The sequence below is a fragment of the Littorina saxatilis genome, linkage group LG5, assembly GCF_037325665.1.
Source record: "Littorina saxatilis isolate snail1 linkage group LG5, US_GU_Lsax_2.0, whole genome shotgun sequence".
NCBI lineage: Eukaryota > Metazoa > Mollusca > Gastropoda > Littorinimorpha > Littorinidae > Littorina > Littorina saxatilis.
In genome coordinates this window covers 23502601-23525829 of record NC_090249.1, presented here as the reverse complement: position 1 = coordinate 23525829, position 23229 = coordinate 23502601, and the positions used below count along the sequence as shown (strand labels likewise).

The following is a 23229-nucleotide window of genomic DNA, read 5'->3' as shown; positions in this document are numbered from 1 at the left end:
ACTGGAAAGCAAGCCGCCGATCACTTTGCCAACAGCTATGCAAGCGAAAGCCACCTCAATGTTGGAGCAGAGAAACAGAGGGAGGCAAGAAAAGAACAAAGAGAGAGGAGAAACAACAAAGCTAGCCCAGAAGCCATGGAAGCACCCTTCACTCATGAGGAACTATGCCAGGCACTACGCAAGCTGAAAAACAAGAAGTCGCCAGGGCCCGATGGGATATCCAACGAAATGCTGAACCATCTGGGAAGTGCTGCTGTTGGTAAGCTTCTCGACATCTTCAACCTCAGCTGGAAAGAAGGCCAAGTCCCACAAGTTTGGAAAGAGGCTACAATAATCCCTATACACAAGAAAGGAAAAGACAAGAAGAAAGCCCCAAGCTACCGTCCAATCAGCCTCACGAGCTGTGTTGTCAAGACCATGGAAAGGATGGTGAATCAACGCCTTCTTTGGTATCTGGAGAAAGAAGACATCCTTGCACCAGAGCAAGCAGGCTTCCGCCAGTTCCAGAGCACAGAAGACCAGGCCACCTACCTGTCTCAGGAGATTGAGGATGCCTTCCAGAATCAGAAGATGGTCTTTGCAGCCTGGATAGACCTACAGAAGGCGTTTGATAGAGTGTGGACCGATGGCCTTCTGGTGAAGACACAGAGATGTGGAGTCAGTGGAAAGATGCTGTCTTGGATACGATCCTTCCTGCACAACCGCAGATCGAGGGTCACAGTCAGCAGCCGATTGAGCAGGAGGGTTCTGATACGACACGGTGTCCCACAAGGCGGAGTGATCTCGCCAACTCTCTTTTTGATCTTCATCAACGATCTGCTGCCTGAACTGCCAAAGGGAGTCAAAGCTGCTTTATATGCTGACGATCTGGTAATGTGGTGCACCGAAGAACATTCTACCACAGCAACATACCGCCTGCAGCTGGCAGCTGACAAACTTGCAGCCTGGGCAGACGACTGGTGTGTCAAGATCAATCTAGAGAAATCCACGACCACACTCTTCACCTTGTCCCCAAAACAAAAGCCAGGAGTCATCAAACTGGGCGACACACCACTCAGGAATGATGACGAACCAACGTACCTCGGTGTCACATTCGACAAACGACTGACCTGGAAACCACAGATCCAGAAAGCAGAAAACAAAGCCAGACGCAAATTGGCAATCATGAGAAAGCTGGCTGGAACAAACTGGGGTGCCAGTGAGAAGACCCTGAAGACACTGTATGAAGGCACGGTGAGACCCCAACTTGAATACGGAGCCCCAGCCTGGTCAAGCGCTTGCAAATCCAACCTGCAAGCCCTGGACAAAGTCCAGAATCAAGCACTCCGTATCCTGACAGGAGCAATGAGGTCAACTCCAATCAAGACCATGGAGTCCCTGACAGGAGTCCAACCGTTGATCACTCGAAGAGACACAAAGACACTCATCCAAGCAGAGAAATACAAAAGCCTACCAAAGCACCCAATGAACAGCAGAATGGAAAAACCTATCAGGAACAGGGTGAAACGCTCAAGCTTTGTGCACCAAAGCAGAAGCCTCAAGCGACAGTACCTACCCCACCTGCCGGAAAGCACTCTGCCGCTCGATGCCACAGGAACATGCCCAACTCCTTGGGAAGCCAACCAGAGGGTCCTCGAGATCAACACAACTGTGAAAGGCGTGACATCACGGGACATGAGTGACACCAGTAAGAAGGCGCTTACCCTGGCCATGATCGCAGACCACTACCCTGAAGAAGCGTGGATCCACGCCTACACTGATGGGTCAGCCACTGATGCTGTGAGAGATGGAGGAGCCGGCGTTCTAGTTCGGTACCCAGAGGGAGAGGCACAAACAGCGAGCATACCCACAGGTTTGCACTGCACCAACTATAGTGCAGAAGTACAGGCCTTGAGGACAGCAGCCACAATAGCTGACGGATCAGACCATGAATGTCCTCAGGTCGTCTTTCTGACAGACGCAATGTCAGCACTCCAAGCTCTGTCTGCCAACAAAGAAACTGAGCTCAACAACGCCCTCCAACAGGTTGCTCAGAACCGAAGGGTCGTGCTTCAGTGGGTGCCAGCTCATTGTGGCATAGCAGGAAACGAGGCTGCAGACAAACTTGCCAAGGAAGGTGCCTCAAAGGAACAGTTCACGTCCCAGCTGCAGTACAAGGAAAAAAAGACAATCATCAAAAACAAGAGGAAAACCAGAGCGGAGAAAGATGACTACCACCTGCTCCAACGTGAAGAACAAGTCGTCCTACTCAGACTCCGCACTGGACATAACAGACTAAACCATCATATGGCCACAAAGCTGAAGCTAGTTCCCTCCCCCCTATGTCCGTGTGGCAAGAATCAGACAGCAGAGCACATCCTGCAGGATTGTCCATACCACAGTGCTCTGAGGGACACCACCTGGCCAGAGGAGACAGCGCTACAAAAGAAGCTATACGGCCCCAGAGAGGACTTGGAGAGGACAGCACGTTTCGCCCTGCAGTCCGGACTGACGATCTAACAGCGAACGAAAAGAAGAAGAAGAAGAAGATAACCAGTTTGTCGCTTATTCAGAATGGGTTCAAACCTGGGTCTCAACAAGGAATTTATTTCCAAGAGTCAGCTTGGTGAAGTCTCTTTCATGTGCATGCACGTGCATGATAAAGATTCCAAACTCACAGCTAAAGTCTCCAGGCTTGGAAAACATGAATACACCCATGCAGGAAAAAAAAAAAGACTGGGAAGCGCGACTCTGACACTGCACACTATCCCCAGGGATAGCAGCTTGACTTTCCTTGAGGAAATTCTCCAAGGACAACAAAGTACAGCAAACACCAAACAATGATATCAAAAACAAACTCCCTGTTTACCTGCTACAAATGTCACTGATAGATGCCCTACAGGACAGCTCCAAATACTAATAAGTAAGTACCGACAAAGCTAATCCCCCTGAAAAACAATGAGTTCTTGCCCTCTCTTCTAAAATATCCATAAACAATTCCACACAAAAAAGAAGACATTTTGTAGCAAAGCAAAATGCATAACAGACAAACATGTGCATGATCCTACCTGGCCTTTCTTGAAGGGATCTTTGTGTGACTTGGGCTCACGCAGGACTCTCTCTCCAGAGTCTCCCCACTGGCCGATCAGAGTGCAGAAAATCTCTGCGTCTGTGTCAGCTCGATCCTGGCTCCCTGTGCTCACTTTGACTAGGTAGGTGATATCTAGAAAGAAAAGCAGCAATCATCATCATCATCATCTAAAAAATTGCAAAATTGAAAATTCCGAAGAAGCCGAGTAATTTCTAAACTGTCATCTCACAAACAAAAAAGCTCATTATTTCTACAATATAGCTTTCATCATTTGTCATTCGATGGCTTAAAAAGACTGCATCAACTCAGAACGTTATACAATACTACCCTGTCAAATGCACTCTGATCTGCTAATCACCAAAACAGCAAAGCAAATGATGGACAATAGAATTACCTGATGATGACAGAAGCCATGTCAAAAATTAAGTGCAATAGTACTTAAAATTAGGTACAATTGCACTTTAAAAAAAGTACAGTTGCACAGTCATAAAACAACACAGCACCAAAAGAGTACAGCAGCACTTACCAGGAAGAGGGGCGATGTCAGGTCGGATTGCTGGCAGCTCTGTGGCTCCGTCTGGACTGCTTGGTGACGATTCCACTTTGATTGGGTCATCGAAATGGAATTCCTCTCCCGTGTCCAGGTCCTTCAGCTTCAGCTGTTACAACAGAAAACAAGCTCCTGTTTGATTCAGCTAGCGCCATTTCATGTCAGTTACCTTACTTTAATATCCCATTGCTGGGAAATTTGGGTCACTTCCTCCCAGTGGAAAGCTAGCAGCAACAAGAGTCGCGCTACCCAGGTGTCTGCGTGTTTAGGTGTAATCAGCCACCTGCACTTATGGCAGAATGACCGAGGTCTTTTTGTGCCACTGGGGTGACACGGGGGGGTTAGACATGGATACCGTCTCTGAGTCTGCACGTAAAATTGACCAGTGTCCGCCCCTGCCTGGATTCGAAAACCGAGACCCCAGGACCACAGGTCCAGTGCTCTACCAACTCAGATACCCGGCCTCCGTAATAATTATCATGTGTCTAAAACCCAGACCCCAGGACCACAGGTCCAGTGCTCTACCAACTCAGATACCCGGCCTCCATAATAATTATCATGTGTCTAAAACCCAGACCCCAGGTCCAGTGCTCTACCAACTCGGATACCCGGCCTCCATAATAATTATCATGTGTCTAAAACCAAGAACAGTAGTTTGCAGGAGATCAATTAAAAATTAAGCCTACAAAATTCCTCATGAATTGCCATCATGATTCAAAACAAACGAGTCTCCAAAATATCATTTCCCAAACCTCTTTAGAGTTCAGCATTCATGTACCTCAGTGGTGCACAAGCATGTTAAATGCCAAGGCATGGAGTGTAAATAACATTTCTAAGGAAACCAACATGGCAGCAGAAAATTAAAAAACACTACCATCTGAACATGACACTCACTCTGTCCATGGACCAGGAAGAGTTTCCACTGCGATCGCCAAACAACAGCCGTATCTTGAACAATGGACCAATCTGTCCTGTTTCAACCTAAACAGAAGAAAAAAATTAGCCACACTACAAAACATTCTCAGCAACATTCCATTTAGTATATATGCAACATTATAATTTATAAAACTGTTAGATTTCATGAGGAAAAAAAAGAAGAATAAAAAGAGAGATCTGGATCCTCGTCAGTACAGTGTATCAAAATCCTATCTTCTTCAGCGTTCGACGATGGCTGTGTCTAGATTCTTTGGCCCGTGATGTTGACGAAGTGGGCTGTCATTTCCAGGTCCTGAGTGCTGCCCCATAGCTTGGTGTGCAGCGATGTCCCTGTGGGCCAGACATGTTTCCTCTCACTGCAGTGGAGTTGGCAGGTCTGCAGGAAGTGGTCCGGTGTCTGGTCCGCCTTTCCACAATGGCACAGGGCCGACTGTCTGATGCCGATCCTTTTTAGGTGGCTGTTTAGTCCACAGTGGCCTGTCCGGAGGCGGAAGACAATGGTCTGCTCGTGGCGAGTGAGCTGATGGAGGGCATCTTCGTGTGGATTATATCCATTGTTTTTCTTTTTGAAGGTGGATTTTTGCCTGTTTCGGATTAGGGTCCTGGCTTCACTGTAAGTGAGATTAGAGGGTTGCTGAAAATCCTATCAAATTTGAAGAAAAGACTAAAAGACTTGAATAAAAAAAAAAGATTCCTAATCATATTGGACCTAAAACATCACACATCAGCCTCTCATTTTAATTGAATTTTCTCCTCACCTGCAGCTTAACAACAGAGTCAGGGTTGAGAGTGAAGTCCTTGTTGAGAGGCTTGGGCTCCGTGTGCCCCGTACTTCCGTACAGCACCAGCATCACAGGGTCTTTGGTTCCAGCATCACTCTCTTTGCTCGTCCACACCGTCACTTCCCAGCGCCCCTCGCTCTCTGGCAGGTAGTGGCCCAGTAGCTGCTTAGCCACGTCTTCTGTTATTGTGTAGGAGATCTGGGTATCTGGTGGTGAAAGATAACGTGTTGAAGTTATGTCTGGTACCTTCTGTCAGTGTCATAAAATCTGATACTTTTTTGTCTGAAGATCTGAGTATCTGGTGTATACAAATAAAGTGTTAAATTAAAGTTACATGTGGTACTTCCTGTCATTACATCAATTTCAGTATTATTTTGTCAAAGCCAATCTCTTGCTTTTCAGAAAGAATGCTGGCTTTTTCCATGATCATTGTAGTTTTGCAGTGTCACTTTAGTTTAAAGACAAAACAGATCTCCTTTATTTCATTTACAAAATAACATGGCTCAATGCTTATCATCCCAAAAAATACTTATTACATTCATATCAGCCAATAAAAACTTCTCTTTTTTGTTTTCATGAGCTTGCCAGGGGTTTTCTGAGACATTGCATGACAGGTTACACATTTCCACACGGACCTCTTTGTCCATTTTTTAAATTTTATCTGTGCACGCATTTAGGGTTGCTTCACACCTGAGAGAGGTACTTCCTTGGTGTTTTCTCCAGATGCATCCAGCCAGCAGCTGAAGTTGAAGATGGCCTCCTCCAGTGCACACACACTCTCCAGCACCAAGACGTGCTCCACAAACCATTTCTGGGCTGAAACAATATAATGGATGTCAGTTGTTGTGGCCAAAAGGGTGTACATACAGGCATCACTATTGCTGATTCATCAGACCTGGGAACCCCTGTTTTGCACTAAGAGTATTCTCAAACAAACTTGGTGTATTTCCAGAAAAGTGAGCGTACTCCATGATTCAAACATACTTCACACGCGTCCGTCGCACCGTTAATTAAGTTTACAAATACATTTAAAATAAATGCTTCTTTCAATGTTTTCTGACAAAAAAATGTAATCATGTGTCAAAATAACGGATTGGCTTTGGGATGTGCTTGTGAAGAAAAGAAGTCTTGGAATTTTTCTCGTCGTGTTTTTTTCCCACTGAATGTACTGATCGTATTCGAGACAATCATGCGTACAAAATACGGCAAAATTTATATCAGTCAAGGTTTTATAGATAACTCACATACATTTTAAACAATTAAGAAAGGGTGAACATGATAACAAAGTCTCTCTTCTACACATGAATCCAAAATTGACAGTTGCCTGCCAGAGCTTTACATTACACATGTACCATATTTTATTTGTTAACTACTTTCCAATATGTGAATGTTCAACTACAAGAAAAATAAAAAATAAATGCAGCAGCTTTTAAATCTGCAATGTCAAAACAGATAGCCTGCTAACATTCCAAAATCCAGAGTAAAAAAAAAATAAAGGTCAGTGATTGGAATGTTTCATTTTTGTTTAAAACTTGTTTCCTTTAGTCAATAATGAAATGTTCCAATAACGAACCTTTCTTGTGTTTTGATTTTAAATCTGCAGCCTGCCAGTCTTTCTTTTCCTTGTCAACATTAATATACTGACCTTTACCCTTTGTGTTTTGATTTTAAATCTGCAGTCTGCCAGTCTTTCTTTTCCTTGTCAACATTAATATACTGACCTTTACCCTTTGTGTTTTGATTTTAAATCTGCAGTCTGCCAGTCTTTCTTTTCCTTGTCAACATTAATATACTGACCTTTACCCTTTGTGTTTTGATTTTAAATCTGCAGTCTGCCAGTCTTTCTTTTCCTTGTCAACATTAATATACTGACCTTTACCCTTTGTGTTTTGATTTTAAATCTGCAGCCTGCCAGTCTTTTTTTTCCTTGTCAACATTAATATACTGACCTTTACCCTTCGTGTTTTGATTTTAAATCTGCAGCCTGCCACTCTTTCTTTTCCTTGTCAACATTAATATACTGACCTTTACCCTTTGTGTTTTGATTTTAAATCTGCAGTCTGCCAGTCTTTCTTTTCCTTGTCAACATTAATATACTGACCTTTACCCTTGCCCTCAAACACCAGTCTGAGTCCTTGTAAGGTCCCGACTGACACAGCTTCCAGCATGTACACATCCAGTTTGCCAGCCGTCATCTTGTCCGAGGGACTGGACAGAGGGCGCTGCAGTAACTGCTGACCCGTGTCACCGTTTCGTCCAATCAGGTTGACAGAAATCCAGCCGTCTGATGCCCCTGCTGATGGCTGCTTTCCGGTCTGAACAGCTATGATGTATCGCAGGACTGTCCAAGAGACACAAAACAAATGTACAGACAAGACGCTTCAGGCGGATCTTTTTGTGTATTGAAATAATCATGATAAGCTTCAGACGGATCTTTTTGTACAAGATACAAGATACAAGATACAAGATACAAGATATTTATTCACCAATTTTGCAAAAGGATTTCATCTTGGCACGGCACGGTAAAAATAAAATAAAAACCAACCAGACACATATGCAGACACACATCACCATGCATGCATACATACGTACATTACACTGTCATGCACACACAGACACAACTCACACACACACACACACACACACAATTATTTACATACTCACACATAACCAGCCACATATCTACATCACAAATTCACATCGTCGCCTTGTAAAGGTAAAAACCATATCAGTTTAAAAGGGGTGCCAGTAATATCAATGCAACATTAGTGAATACTAGAACAATACCTAAACATTATAATCCATTTAAAAGTAAGTAGTACACGTAATTATTATCATTTAGTCAGATCATCACATAAAATTATATAATCATAATCTAGCCAGTTAGACAGTATAAAACAACAGTATTAACAGACTATCACAGATCTACTCAAGCACCTGAACCTAGAGTCACATTGCACAAAACTACTACCATCACAGAACTACTCAAGCACCTAAAAAATAAGGACCATTCCACATACTTCCACTATCACAAGTTATGAGAACAGTAATGGAATGCAGTGAAAGGACTAAGTAACAAAAGACCCCCCCCCCCCCCCCCCAATCCTATTACTACAGTATATTACAACGTCTTCTCTACAGGAGTTGTCAGTACAGCATGGGGGATGTATTGCAATAATCATGATAAGCTTCAGACGGATCTTTCTGTGTATTGAAATAATCATGATAAGCTACAGATCTTTCTGTGTACATGTATTAACGGATCTTTCTGTGTATTGAAATAACCATAATAAGCTTCAGACGGATCTTTTTGTGTATTGCAATAATCATGATAAGCTTCAGACGGATCTTTTTGTGTATTGCAATAATCATGATAAGCTACGGATCTTTCTGTGTACATGTATTAACGGATGTTTCTGTGTACTGAAATAATCGTAATAAGCTTCAGACGGATCTTTTTGTGTATTGCAATAATCATGATAAGCTTCAGACGGATCTTTTTGTGTACTGAAATAATCATAAGCTACGGATCTTTCTGTGTACATGTATTAACGGATCTTTCTGTGTACTGAAATAATCGTAATAAGCTTCAGACGGATCTTTTTACATTTAGTCAAGTTTTGACTAAATGTTTTAACATCGAGGGGGAATCGAAACGAGGGTCGTGGTGTATGTGTGTGTGTGTGTGTGTGTGTGTGTGTGTGTGTGTCTGTCTGTGCGTGTGTGTAGAGCGATTCAGACTAAACTACTGGGCCGATCTTTATGAAATTTGACATGAGAGTTCCTGGGTATGATATCCCCGGACGTTTTTTTCATTTTTTCGATAAATACCTTTGATGACGTCATATCCGGCTTTTTGTAAAAGTTGAGGCGGCACTGTCACACCCTCATTTTTCAATTAAATTGATTGAAATTTTCGCAAAGCAATCTTCGACGAAGGCCGGGGTTCGGTATTACATTTCAGCTTGGTGGCTTAAAAACTCATGAGTGACTTTGGTCATTAAAAATCGGAAACTTGTAATTAAAATTATTTTTTCATTAAACGATCCAAAAACAATTTCATCTAATTCTTCGTCATTTTCTGATTCCAAAAACATATACATATGTTCTATTTGGATTAAAAACAAGCTCTGAAAATTAAAAATATAAAAATTATGATCAAAATTAAATTTCCGAAATCGATTCAAAAACTATTTCATCTTATTCCTTGTCGATTCCTGATTCCAAAAACATATAGATATGATATGTTTGGATTAAAAACACGCTCAGAAAGTTAAAACGAAGAGAGGTACAGTAAAGCGTGCTATGAAGCACAGCGCAATCGCTACCGCGCCAAACAGGCTCGTCACTTTCACTGCCTTTTGCACTAGCGGCGGACTACGTTCAGTTTCATTCTGTGAGTTCCACAGCTTGACTAAATGTAGTAATTTCGCCTTACGCGACTTGTTGTGTATTGCAGTAATCATGATAAGCTTCAGACGGATCTTTCTGTGCATTGAAAAAATCATGAAAGAAGTTGTGCAAATGTGTGGTAATATCAGTACATATACAGTAGAACTCCCCCTTAGCGACCCCCCTGTTTACGACCACCCCCTTTTTACGACCGATTTTTCTACCACGGATGCATTCTACTATTATAATGAACCCCCAGTGAACGACTCACCCCAAAACGCGACTTACGACCGAGCTTTTGGGGATGAATTACGACTTTCGCGGATTTGTAGTCGAGCAGACAAAAACAATACATGGCGGCTCTTGCTCCTCGAACTATCGCGAAAACGAAAAAAAAACTAAATCTGGTGCACGATAGAATCCGCGGCGACTTTCTTAGGAGTCGGGAAGACGCAAATCCTGTGTATCGTCAAGGATAATGACCCAAAACGCGACTTACGACTGAGCTTTTTGGGATGATTTACGACTTTTGCGCACATTTCGAGCAGACGAAAACACAACATGGTGGCTCTCGCTCCTCCAACTATCGCGAGAAAAAATAAAAACGAAATCTCGCGCGCGCGAGATCCTGATACATCCGGTTTTTTTCTGCACACTATCTTGTCACGACGACTGTCTTGTTGACAAACGAAGATTCGCGAAAGAAAAAGAAAAGCGCCGACTCTTGAGCAGAGAGCTAATAAAGTAATCGCTAATCGAGCGAAGTGGCAATCCGCGGCGACTTCCTTGGGAGTCGGGAATACGAAAATCCTGTGTGTCGTCAAGGATAATAAGGACTCGGTGTTATCTAGATGGTGAGAAGGATAGCGAAGCGAAAGTACGCAAAGAGAGGAGCCTGTACGAAGACCTCAACGATCGTGGTCAAGGCGACGAATCATTCATATGAGCGGAAAGATGATTCGGGAGAAAAGTCGTTATGCTTTCTATCGAGTTAGGACATTCGGATTTTACTGGTTGCGCCACAATGTCAAATGTGCTTCACTCAGCGGGGAGCGAGCATTACTACGCCATGAGTAAATTTTCTTTGAAATTTGAGTTCAAGTTGTTCTGCTGTAATGTGTTTGGGTGTGTGTGTGTTTTATTTTTTTGATATGACAGTAAACTGCAACTGTGTGTTTGTGTGTAAACATGACAGTACATACACTGCAACCAAATTCATGACCGACCGGCCAAAAACTCAAACCCCCCTTGTAAGACCCCCCCTTTTTACGACCTAATTTTCAAGGTTTTTCCAAAGTCGTAAACAGGGGTTTCTACTGTACTTGCTTCTTTTCCCACTTATGTTGATACTTCTGATAGTTTTTGATACCTATAATTAAATGACCAACACAAACGCGTACATTTGCAGAAGATTACTGATGACAGCCTCCAAGCACACATACGGACGCTGTGTCCACACGCATCCTTATGAACCACCTATGAATCACAAACTTCCCTGCCAATAAATGTCCACCTACTTTCACCTTCTAAAAAAACTTCTTATCTTATTTACTTTTTACCTTCTAAACAATTCCTTCTTATCTTTTAACTGTTCACCTTCCCCAAAATGCCTCCTTATTTTTTTTACGGCAGAAGTGGGCCATCCTTCCTAACCCCATAACTCATCCTCTCATTCAGAGACAATAGCAAGATCTAGATCAGCTCTTTTCAGGACGTGTACAGGAACGTGTACGGGTAACGTCATCAAATCTAGTTTTTACGTCACGCGTTTGCCAAGATCTGCAGTCTTGGTGGGAGCAAAACAACGTATGCATTTGGAACATTGGAGAAAAAAGTGACTCACGGGTGACGCAATATCTACACGTACACGTACAGGTCTTTGCTAATCGTTCGACCATCTAGAACACTGTACTGACCAGGTACGGGGGCGACACCAGGTGACATGACTGGAAATTCACGATGCAGTTGACCGTCGTCCTTGTCCTCAGCCAGCCAGCGGTTGATGGGGAAAAACAGCTCCTCCTCTGTCGCCATGTCCACCATGCGCACCTGTGTAAACACACAAATACAGAGAGATGACACGTGTCTCAGTTTCTGCACACACATATTCGTGTTTTACTACTTGTTCGCCTGAATTTCCTTTTTAAGACCACCCAATTTAAGACTTCCTCCCTTTTAAGACCCTGTTTTTTCAAACTTTCTGTTCACAACGTCTGTAAATTTAACCGCCATTTTAAAACTCACTCCTTTTTAAGACCTGATTTTCTCAGATTTGTTAAAGGTCTTAAAAGGGGGGTTCTGCTGTATTCCTCCTAAATTTTAACACAAAAGTACAGCAAGGGTGATGTCTCACAATTCACCTGTTCGACTCCTCCCTTCAGAAGCTCCACTGGCACTGCTACTGGTAAACTCACAGGACTATATCCTTTCAAGGGCTTGTTTAATTGCAACCATTTAATTCACCAAGAACAGAAGAAAAATACAAAGAAGAAGTAGTTGTTGGATAATATCCTTTTCATCCCTAAAGATCCAACAGCAGATGTAAATCCTTCAGAAAAAGACTCCATTATTTTGGTCTTGTGCAAAATGTCTCATCTGCAAAAATCCATTCCTAGTGAGGGTCCTATCATTGAGGAAAGAAAAAAGAATGCAAAAATACTTCAGTGACTCACAGACTCCACATGCCATGCAGGGTCAGGGTTCCTGTTGTCATGCTCCAGACGAATCTTCCTGATCTCTCCTATTCTGCCTGCATTCACCTGAAAACAGGAAAGCAAAGAGAGATCCAGACAGGATTACAAAAGGCAATGTGCTTCACCTTTTTAGCCTAACAGGGGTATCAGGCAAACGTTCTTCCCAACTGAAATTCCTTTAACACAATGGCCAAACACATGGCAGGAACTGTGAGGATGAGATTTTGAAAACTGTCCAAGGATATAAGTTGACTGCATAGAATTAGAAAACTTACTGCAAGCACAAATGAACGCACACACTCATGCACACACACACACACAATTCAGGCACTAGCACATGAGTTGTTCTTCAGTACTGGTGACAGAAAGGGGGAAAAGTGGTCAAAATTCAAATCTCTAGTTTTGTTTTTGAAATATTGCTTTTCATAAAGCAGAAATACTGTAGTATCTGTTGTACATAAGAAAAAATCACTGGTTCACATGGTTCCTACATAATCTAACTTTTAAAGCTGGTTCTTGTGTGTCTGTGTGTATGTTTGTATGATGACGATAGGACCCGAAACGGCTGCACGGACTGAGACAGGAATTGCAGAGAATGTTCTTTGCCACTCGAGTCGTGTCATAAGGTACTTTTGGAATAGCAAATTTGAAAGGATTCTTCAAAAAACGGCGGAAAACATTATATACCCTGTGAGCTATCGAGGATCCTCCCCGTCTGGGCTGTCGAAACATGGTCTTGTTAAAAGACGTTTTCAAATGCGGTTAACGGGGAGATACACTCGAAGCACATTTAGCGAAGTTATGTTGCCAAATCATCAAAGATCAACATTTCACTACACGGATCGATGCACACAGTCGAAATAGATGTGACTTTCACACGACCGAAGACTACTTACTAGCAGACTAGCAGACGACAAGATCTAAATATTTAGATCAGTGAGAGCAATCCGTTGAAGAACAGTTACTCCGCTTATTCGTCTTCAGTTAAGCTTATTTCCCCTGCCATAAGTTTCCTTGCAGATCTGCAGTCGCGTAGTGAAATGAACTAGTGTCATCGGAAGATTCTTCTCAGTCAATGATCAAAGCACAGTAAGTTCTATGCTGACAAAAGTCACTTTCGGACAACACGACGATTGACTTAATTTATGAGCCCAAAGGTAACAATATCGACAAGAATGTACGCATTTGACATTAAACGAAACATTCATAGACAGTTTCCAACTCACCAGATCTGCCAAAGAGCCGTCATTTGTGAAAAAAACGATGATTTTAATCAGACAGGTATTGGAAACAAGTCTTGGTCACCTGCGTTATTCCTTCCGAGGCGACGTGACGGCACCACATTTGTTTGTTTATGGCTGTTTATCGCGAAACAACACAGTTGAAATTTGTGTGTAAAATACCACAAATGTGTGGTGAATCAGTTCGTCATCTGCGTTTCGATGGTAATTCAGTCAGATTGGAGTTACTTTGAATCGAAGGCGAGGGTAACCTGCGTTATTTGTGGGACGGCGTGAACAAATTTAATTGCAATATTTTATACAGAAAGTAAATTTCAATGATTCTGGCTCAGACTTGTAGATCTGTTATGCAGTGTTTTGGTAGTGTATCTGCTTTTCTGCTATGAAGCTCATTTGGAGTGATACGCTGATCGAAGTGGGGTACCCTATGTGGGACATCAGCCGTATGCAGATTACGCCTCAGAACACTCTCGCATTTCACAAAGACAACAATAATTTGCAACATTTCAAGAACTGCATCAGTTTTATTAGATACTATTTCAACACAAGAAGAGCAAACGCTCGATCGAGTCACTTTCGCAGTTCTGAATATTATATGAGGCATCAGATGGACAGGAAGAAATTGCTATTCACAACACAATGAGTCACGTTCACATAAAATTTGAGCCCGGTCACTTTTATAGTTTCCGAGAAAAGCCCAACGTTAAGTTGTGTGTTGCCGAACAGAAAAGGCTAGTTATCTCCCTTGTTTTTCTGATAACGTTCGTAAAAGGCTACAGATGTAAATACTTTGATGTAAAGAATAATCCTACAAAGTTTCAATCACATCCGATGAACTTTGTCAAAGATATAAAATGTCTAATTTTTCCTTTGACGCTGACCTGTGACCTTGAAAAAGGTCAAAGGTCAACGAAACCATCGTTAAAGTGTAGAGGTCATTGGAGGTCACGACTAAACAAAATATGAGCCCGATCGCTTTGATAGTTTCCGAGAAAAGTCCAACGTTAAGGTGGTGTCTACGGACGGCCGGCCGGCCGGCCGGCCGGACAGACTAACACTGACCGATTACATAGAGTCACTTTTTCTCAAGTGACTCAAAAAACAGCACAAACACGACTATTATCAACAACACAGAACGGGAGGTAAGTCTTCAAAGACGCACCAAGTGTGCGTTCCCATTTTTGGACGCCATTTTTGCTAGCATTTTCACAGTAAATCGTAATATTTCCATATCTATTGAATGATTTTGTTATTTTCTTTGATTGTGCCGATTCTCCTATCTCTCTGGCATGTACTGGGTGCTTTGTGACCAGTTTCTCCCCTAGACTGTATTGAAAAAATGCGTCCGTCTGAGCTGACCCCCACTTGTGACCAGTAGCAAAGAACAACTCACATGTGAACAGGCACAGACATACACACAGACACAGACACACAGACACAGACACAGACACACAATCTCTATGCCCATTACCTGGAACTTAACCTCTTTTCCTCGCCAGAAGTTGTCGGAGCTTGAACTGCCGTCACCAAGTGGCAATGGCGGCGACACGCCCTTTGACCCATACACTGTCAGGTAGACCTGAGCACAGGTGGCCGCCCCCTCAATGTCACTCGTACGAACATACACCTTCCACTCGCCAGCTGTTTGGTTGGAAATTAAACAAAAATGGAAGTTTCTTTATTCAGTATGGTTTTCATGTAATACCTGTTTGTGAGTGTGTGTGTGTGTGCATGTGCTTATGTGTGTGTGTGTATGTATGCATGCGTGTGTTGGTGTCTGTGTTTTGGAGTGCATGTCCAAGTGAATGCTACCATGTTTGTGTGTGTATGTACTATTGTATACTCAAACATTGTGAATGCCTATCACATACTTACTGCTGTTATTCTTTTGACTCATTGGAGCTATCTGCAGAAGGTCAGGCATCTCTGAAATGAGGACCAAAAAAAAGAACATCATTCCATCTGAAAATGCAGTTAATGAACAATAGTCTTGTAAAACAGTGCATTTCCAGTGCAACCTTCCTTTATCACTCAAGAATACAGAATACAGAATACAGTATTTATTGAGCCAAGTGACATTAAAAAACATTTAAAGCACAAGGAATTTCGCGTAGTGTTGGTAAAATCACGCACACACACACACCCACACACACACTGACTCACACACACACACGCCCACACATACACTGACATACACACCAACACACACACGCCCACATTACAGCAGTCACGATCGCACCATCACACGCAGGGCAGACATGAGGTAAAACAAATGACAATCATCTATTAAAAGAAAATGTACAAAGAGTGGTCTAAGATGCTGGTGGAAGGGTCTACACAGAATACAATTTTATAATCTAATGCATAGTTAGAACTAGCCCATCCCCTCCACCCACCCACTCATGAATAACTAAAATAAGCAAATAAGAAATAGAATATATGTATCCTATTAGAGTGTGAATTTGTTATGAATGAATTGTGCATATTGATACTAGTGGCTTTGAAGAAATTAATTTATTAACAAGAAGAGCAAACGCTCGATCGAGTCACTTTCGCAGTTCTGAATATTATATGAGGCATCAGATGGACAGGAAGAAATTGCTATTCACAACACAATGAGTCACGTTCACATAAAATTTGAGCCCGGTCACTTTTATAGTTTCCGAGAAAAGCCCAACGTTAAGTTGTGTGTTGCCGAACAGAAAAGGCTAGTTATCTCCCTTGTTTTTCTGATAATGTTCGTAAAAGGCTACAGATGTAAATACTTTGATGTAAAGAATAATCCTACAAAGTTTCAATCACATCCGATGAACTTTGTCAAAGATATAAAATGTCTAATTTTTCCTTTGACGCTGACCTGTGACCTTGAAAAAGGTCAAAGGTCAACGAAACCATCGTTAAAGTGTAGAGGTCATTGGAGGTCACGACTAAACAAAATATGAGCCCGATCGCTTTGATAGTTTCCGAGAAAAGTCCAATGTTAAGGTGGTGTCTACGGCCGGCCGGCTGGCCGGCCGGCCGGACAGACTAACACTGACCGATTACATAGAGTCACTTTTTCTCAAGTGACTCAAAAACTCCCCACTCTGTGCAGAAAGCAGGCAGGCTGTTGATATTTGGGATGTGTCAAAGTGGAAGGATGGTTTTCTCTCATGTAAAAGCCTGGCGAGATCTGAATTGGTGCACCCAACAGCTTTTCAGAAGAAGAACTGTGCCTTTACGCTGTGAATCAACAAAAACAAATTACCAATTCGTCGAAGTTCTCTCTCAGTTTTCCCATCATCTTCTCCATCGTCAAGCCACCTCATGCAGGGGAAAGAACACTTGCCACCATCGCCACCTTTGACCTTCACAACGACCTTGTCCAGGAACCAGCCTGCCCCATGACCCTTGCCATTATGACCTATAACCACAGAGGTCAGATCTCCAAGGTCAACTGCCTCCACCTGAAAGTTATCCTCCTGAAAAAAGCAGTCAGTGACTTTAGTGAATAATACAGATCAAGATCTTATTGAATAATTAAGGATGTGTGTATGTATTTCAGATTTGCATAGGTAATGATGAGACAAATGGTACAGTTGATATGATACATCTCGGAGTCTTCTCAAGATAGTCAAAAAGTTTATGGGTAGTAGTTAGTTAATGACAGTTTAAATAAGTATTCTGTATGCGCTACACATTTCCACAAGCCAAACACTGTCTTGTTAACCTCAACTGTCCGTCTGCATGAACTGAAAACCTGGAGAGTGAATCAAGTCAGTGCTTTCTATACTAGAAAGACAAGGGTACACTTGAATTTGAACACTCCTGTATTTTACACAACATAATAATATTTGCAACATACAAAATAAGATAGTCAAACCTGCCCTGGCGTCCACCTCTTGATAACAACTGGACCTGCATGCTTAAAACAACCACCCAAAAGAATCCCCAACAAGTTGGTTTTTCTCTCTATATAATTCACCTTTCAACTACTTGTCTATACCAACTGCTTCTGGTCGGTCCCTTGAGTGTATTTTTGACAGGTTTGACTGTAGATTGTTTTAAGATATCACCAACAAGATCAATTATATTTAGTTTTAGATGTGCCTTCACCATATCCACCCTGAAGTTGTCTGCACCACCATTGGGAGCGTAGAGTATACGTTTTCCAGAATCCCCATTGGTGCCGAAGAGTGTGATGTGAGCTGTGGCGTCCGTACCCGCCGCCCAGTGATCGCCTGTGAAGGTGGTCACCTCATACTGACACACTGCAACACAACAACACAGCCACAGAATGTTTAGTGCTAAAAAGAGTGAAAAATGCATGAAACTTGTTAGTCTTAGACCATACAAAACTTAAGCCATTATCTTCCGGGAAACAAAGCAATGGATGAGCCAAGGGCTGCGGGAAACAAAGCAGTGGATGAGCCAAGGGCTGCGGGAAACAAAGCAGTGGATGAACCAAGGGCTGCGAGGTCAAGAAATTGTTTTCTTACAATGTGTCTGCTGAAATCTATGCAACATACTTACTGTTATCCCAAAAAATCTATTCAAAACCAAGAGAGTGAAAAGCAAGAGAGATAGAGAGAGAGAGGGAGAGAGGGAGGGGGAGAGAGAGAGAGAGAGAGAGAGAGAGAGAGAGAGAGAGAGAGAGAGAGAGAGAGAGAGAGAGAGAGAGAGTCAGACAGCAGAAGAAGAAGACAAACTAAACAATAACTACAATGCTCAGCTCCGGTACAATGTCTAAACTATGATGAGAGCAAGATAAAGATAACAACTGACCTTTACTGATCGGCTTGTTGTCCTTGAGAGCAGGAAGTTCCCGTACAAGGTCATGGTCATCCATGTCTCGTGAGAACCAGCGATCAAAGGCGAACACCATGGTGTTGTTTGTGGCCTTGTCTGTCATCTTGATCTGAAACAAAACCAGCAATAATTACAGGAGGTATCCTTACTGAAATAAGATTCTTCATCATATGCAGTATCGAATCAGTAATAGCTTCACATCTTAATCTCATTTTTCTTACTTAGATATTTACCCTGCCATTGCCAGCAAGAAAACAAAAACATAATTTCACCAAAAATGAACTGAGAGTTAAACCAGTTATGAACTGAGAGTTAAACCATTTATCTTCCACTCAAAACCCTTTTTTTTTAAATCTGGGATTTCCTCAGTTACAGATAAAATGTGGCTTAGCAGGAGTTACATAATTACCTCCTCCAAATGCCAGGCCTTCCATGTTGACTTGTCTTCTCTGATGACTCTCAACTTCTGAATCTCACCAATATTGCCAAACGCAACCTGAAAAACAAAGTTAAAACTTCTTCATTAAAATACTGTTGATATTACGTCATCCACTCACAGAAGCTCTGAAATCTAGGATCCTGCCCCAATCCTATCCACTTTTATCTGCAATAAAACAGTACCAAAACAAAGGGCAATGAATTTGCTGAATCTTTTTTATCAGCTCCTTCAAAAAGTTGTAAATTCATGCTTTGCAATATTGTTACTTATGGTTTGTCTAGGCTAACCATACTACTGTACAATCATTCACCACTCTGTGAAAGTATTTTAGTAAATTGTACAAGAAACCTTTTGCCAACATATCTTCATAGATTATCCTCAATGGTAACTGCTTAAATACAAAAACAAAGCTCACACAAAAATGCACAGCACATAACAATCATACCTTGTTAACAATCTATTTGCCTTTTTTTTTATTATTGAGTCAACCCACTCACATCAAACTCATCAATGTTGCCTGGTTCGAAGGGTTGACCTTTCTGGCTGGGAGCGGAGAGTTCGGTGACCTTGCTCTGACCTTGACTGCCAAAGGCTATGATGCTGACCTTGCCACCATTAGCAGCAGAGGAGTCTGAGGCTGTCTTGACCAGCATCTGGTACTCTCCGGCTGAAAAGTTACAGGTCAGCCTGGTTATAGTGTGCACACAAAAGTTGAAGACATCACACTCAATGTTTTTATACATTTGATGAAATGTTAGGTGAATACTCACCATAATTCTCACAGCTGCTGTTTCTACTGCTAGGATGTTTTGCCTGAACCTCTCAGAATGATAAATACTTTTCTCTTTTAAACAACTCTCTTGGCAAGCTAGACCTCCCCTAAGCATTTCATTTAACCTACAGATGCTTGAACAATCACCGCTATCAGTCTCAGTAATTATGTTGTATGCTACAGCGGAAAGCAACAATTGTGTTGTCTTAAATTGTAAGCTTCACCAGCCTGTTCTTGTCAAGTTTGCTAAAAATGTTTCAGCGCTACTAAAAGTTTCATGTTTATCTTCATCCTACAATGTGTTTTTTTAGCTAATGAATCACCTTTTTAGAATGACACAATCTTGATTGCTTCTGGTCCAAACAACATTGGAGAATCATTAAACGACCAAGTGATGAAAAGTGCTTTCTAGTACTACAGTGTTAGCAAGAGCAAGAAAGTTAGTAAAGACACTGGATGTTCACTTTATATCTAACTGGATAATTAGCTTATCCACTAGTGCAACAAAACTACTACACTGCATAGATTTTCACTGCATTCTTATGCTTCCAATGACGTCTTGAAATCACTTTCACAAAATTTCTTCTTTTTGTTTCCATCTCTCTTTCTATCGTATAAAATGTAAGAAAAATGCTACAGATCATCTAGAAGATGACAGACTGATAGAATCACTACACTTCTACACAGTGTAGTCAACTCCAATTGATATTTTTCTCATCTTGTTTTATTTGTTTCTGCCCTCGCCAAGAAACATTACAACTTACAAGAGCACAAAAATAAATCTATTCTACATTTATGCTTACCAAGTTAACCGTCAACATATATAAATTATAATAATAAAAATACATATCAAAAAGAGAAGTCAGCTGCAGATGATAACAATCTGAATCACAAATTGTGTTTACATACACATCGGTGAAGATCAGTTCCATGCAATATATACAGAAAAATACAAAGACAAAACAATGGTTGTAAATGAAGAACAACAATAAACAGTTACATGTAACAAAACAAAACAAAACAAGCAAAGACCAAACAATAATGATGAACAAATAAGAAAGGTTACAGTAAGAAGTTTAACATGAATAATTTCAATGACAAGCAACAAAGAATGACAAGCGCTGGGTATAAACACATGCCATCACAAATCACAGAAAAGACAACTGTGCACGATCCCTGTCACAAGTTACACAACTTACAAGGGCATAACATCAAGATGGAATATTTTATGATGAACACAAATGATACAGACAACAACAACAACAAAAATGAAGCAATTGGTATTCAAAGAAAAAACAATTACAAAACTGTACACAAAACCCGTATATTTCACATCATGGTTTATATTATTGGCTAGAAAAATTGTTTCACCCCTTTCTCCTCCGGAGTCTCCAGGGGTTTCTACTCCTTACTGAGAAACACATTAAACAGCCACCAAGACTGTGCAGAGGTAATGTTGCTCCCCATGTGCATGTTCTGCACAAACTTTAAACAGATATATACGCTTTCGATCATTTGCTTATTTATATCAATGTGTCCTATTAGTTTGTTCTTGGGACAAGTTTGTCTACAGAAGATTTTGTTTCACACATTATAAAACACATCAAGTGGCTTCCAAAAGTTTGTCTTGAGCTGGTTTTGTCTTGAATGAGTTTATCTGGAGGTCCACAGCTCACAATTTTCTTTAATATTTTCAAGTAAACAGTTCAAATTTGATTTGGTTGCAAGCACTAAATAATCACAAAGATCGGACAACACATCAGGTAACAACATATCATGGTCTTAAGATTTCTCAGCTTTTACCAAGAATAAACATTGCCCATAGTATTAATTCGGCTTTCTCTTCTGTATGACTGTGTTTGTCCTTCCGTCCTTCTGGGTGAAAGATGTTGGTAATGAACATGGGTAGGTATCCCTGGTCAGTACAAAAAAACAACACACATGAACAACACATATACACAAACACATGATGACTACACAAAAACAAAAAGTGTCAGAACTTTCTTTCATGTCACAGTAGCATAAATCACTTCATGTAAAACGTAAGAAACTTTTATGATGAAGGATAACAGGTCGTCATAGTCTTCTTTGACTAAATGTTTGGAAAGGCTAGCTCAGACAATTGGCACCAATCAATCAAAGCTTCAAAATTTGCATTGCATGATGCCATTTGAACGCTTTTTTAAAGTTCTAGCTCCCAGTTGTTAGCAGTCAAATGTAGACACTTCAGGTGATTTTTGTATGGTGATGTTAGGCTTTTTAATGCATATGGCATTGGTAGAATTAAAAACCTTGGAAAATATGTCAGTGATGTAAATTGTTCGGACTTTCAAACATAAATACTTGAATTTGTAAATTTGGATTTGTAAATTCTTGAAAACTTGTGCTTTAACAATCTTGAATTCCAGTGTTCATGTGAATCATTAATACATTGAACTTTTAGAAACAGGTATATACATACACACAGTAATTGTTTTAGCAATTAATCCCTGGATCCGTCTGTGATTAGTTCTGGATCATAGAGAAGTAAGATTAATCCATTCATGCCCTGTTTTTTGTGTGGTTTTATTTTGCTTAACGCCCAGCCGACCACGAAGGGCCATATCAGGGCGGTGCTGCTTTGACATATAACGTGCGCCACACACAAGACAGAAGTCGCAGCACAGGCTTCATGTCTCACCCAGTCACATTATTCTGACACCGGACCAACCAGTCCTAGCACTAACCCCATAATGCCAGACGCCAGGCAAAGCAGCCACTAGATTGCCAATTTTAAAGTCTTTGGTATGACCCGGCCGGGGTTCGAACCCACGACTTCCCGATCACGGGGCGGACGCCTTACCACTAGGCCAACCGTGCCGGTATTCATGCCCTGTGACAGACAACATTCATATACACTTACTTGAGACCTGTGGTTTTTCTCCTGGCTTCAGCTCAAGCTCTGTCTTTCCATCCTCTTTGCCAGCATCAAGCCACCTGAAATTAGAACATGAATCTCTTTAATATTATGTACTAAAATCCCATCCTGGTGTCTAACTGTGCGTCTTAATGTTTGGTTTGTAGTATCTTTGCTCCAAGCAGACCAGCCTCCTGCTAAATAGTTCACAGGTCTAAGCTACACTGTTCCATTTTCCCTTGGAGGATGCTTGTAGTGTATATATATATATTCAATATTTCAAACGTAAAACTAGACGTTACTAGGTAAAATATCTTTTTCAACAATTTCAATGATGTTAATGAGATGGTGGTGATGAAAATGGTGACGATTAGAATGCTAATACATTGTAGAAAGCTATTACAGTAACAATAGTGGCAATAAAGACAATCATGACAATAATGGTGAAAACAACTATCTTGCATATTCAGGCTTCTCTGCACAACAGCCATAGTAAGATTCACGTAGGGCTACATTTTATTTCTATTCAACATAGCTCCTTTTTTTTCAAAGCAAACCCCGAAAACATTAGAAAAATTGTGGTGGTTGTTATAATTAGAAAAATGACTGTTCAAGGCAAACCCTGCACATCTAAGCAAAGTTACTCACCTGTTGCAAGAGAAGTAGTATT

General features: G+C 41.3%; 1 protein-coding gene across 2 annotated transcripts in view; it reads right to left on the bottom strand.

Moving 5' to 3' along the window:
- The window catches only part of LOC138966606 (lipoxygenase homology domain-containing protein 1-like), a 99416-nt gene that overhangs the window by 30033 nt on the left and 46154 nt on the right, over window positions 1–23229 (bottom strand). For both annotated transcript variants that reach the window (XM_070338888.1, XM_070338889.1), the window contains 15 exons: window positions 19389–19558; window positions 18862–18948; window positions 18429–18561; window positions 17760–17914; window positions 16912–17125; window positions 15540–15590; window positions 15136–15305; window positions 12403–12489; window positions 11647–11779; window positions 7440–7679; window positions 6029–6154; window positions 5315–5544; window positions 4515–4601; window positions 3597–3729; window positions 3048–3202 (listed from right to left, as the gene is read on the bottom strand). In XM_070338888.1, coding sequence (XP_070194989.1) covers window positions 3048–3202; window positions 3597–3729; window positions 4515–4601; window positions 5315–5544; window positions 6029–6154; window positions 7440–7679; window positions 11647–11779; window positions 12403–12489; window positions 15136–15305; window positions 15540–15590; window positions 16912–17125; window positions 17760–17914; window positions 18429–18561; window positions 18862–18948; window positions 19389–19558 — 2171 coding nt within the window. The remainder of the gene's footprint in view (window positions 1–3047; window positions 3203–3596; window positions 3730–4514; window positions 4602–5314; window positions 5545–6028; window positions 6155–7439; window positions 7680–11646; window positions 11780–12402; window positions 12490–15135; window positions 15306–15539; window positions 15591–16911; window positions 17126–17759; window positions 17915–18428; window positions 18562–18861; window positions 18949–19388; window positions 19559–23229) is intronic.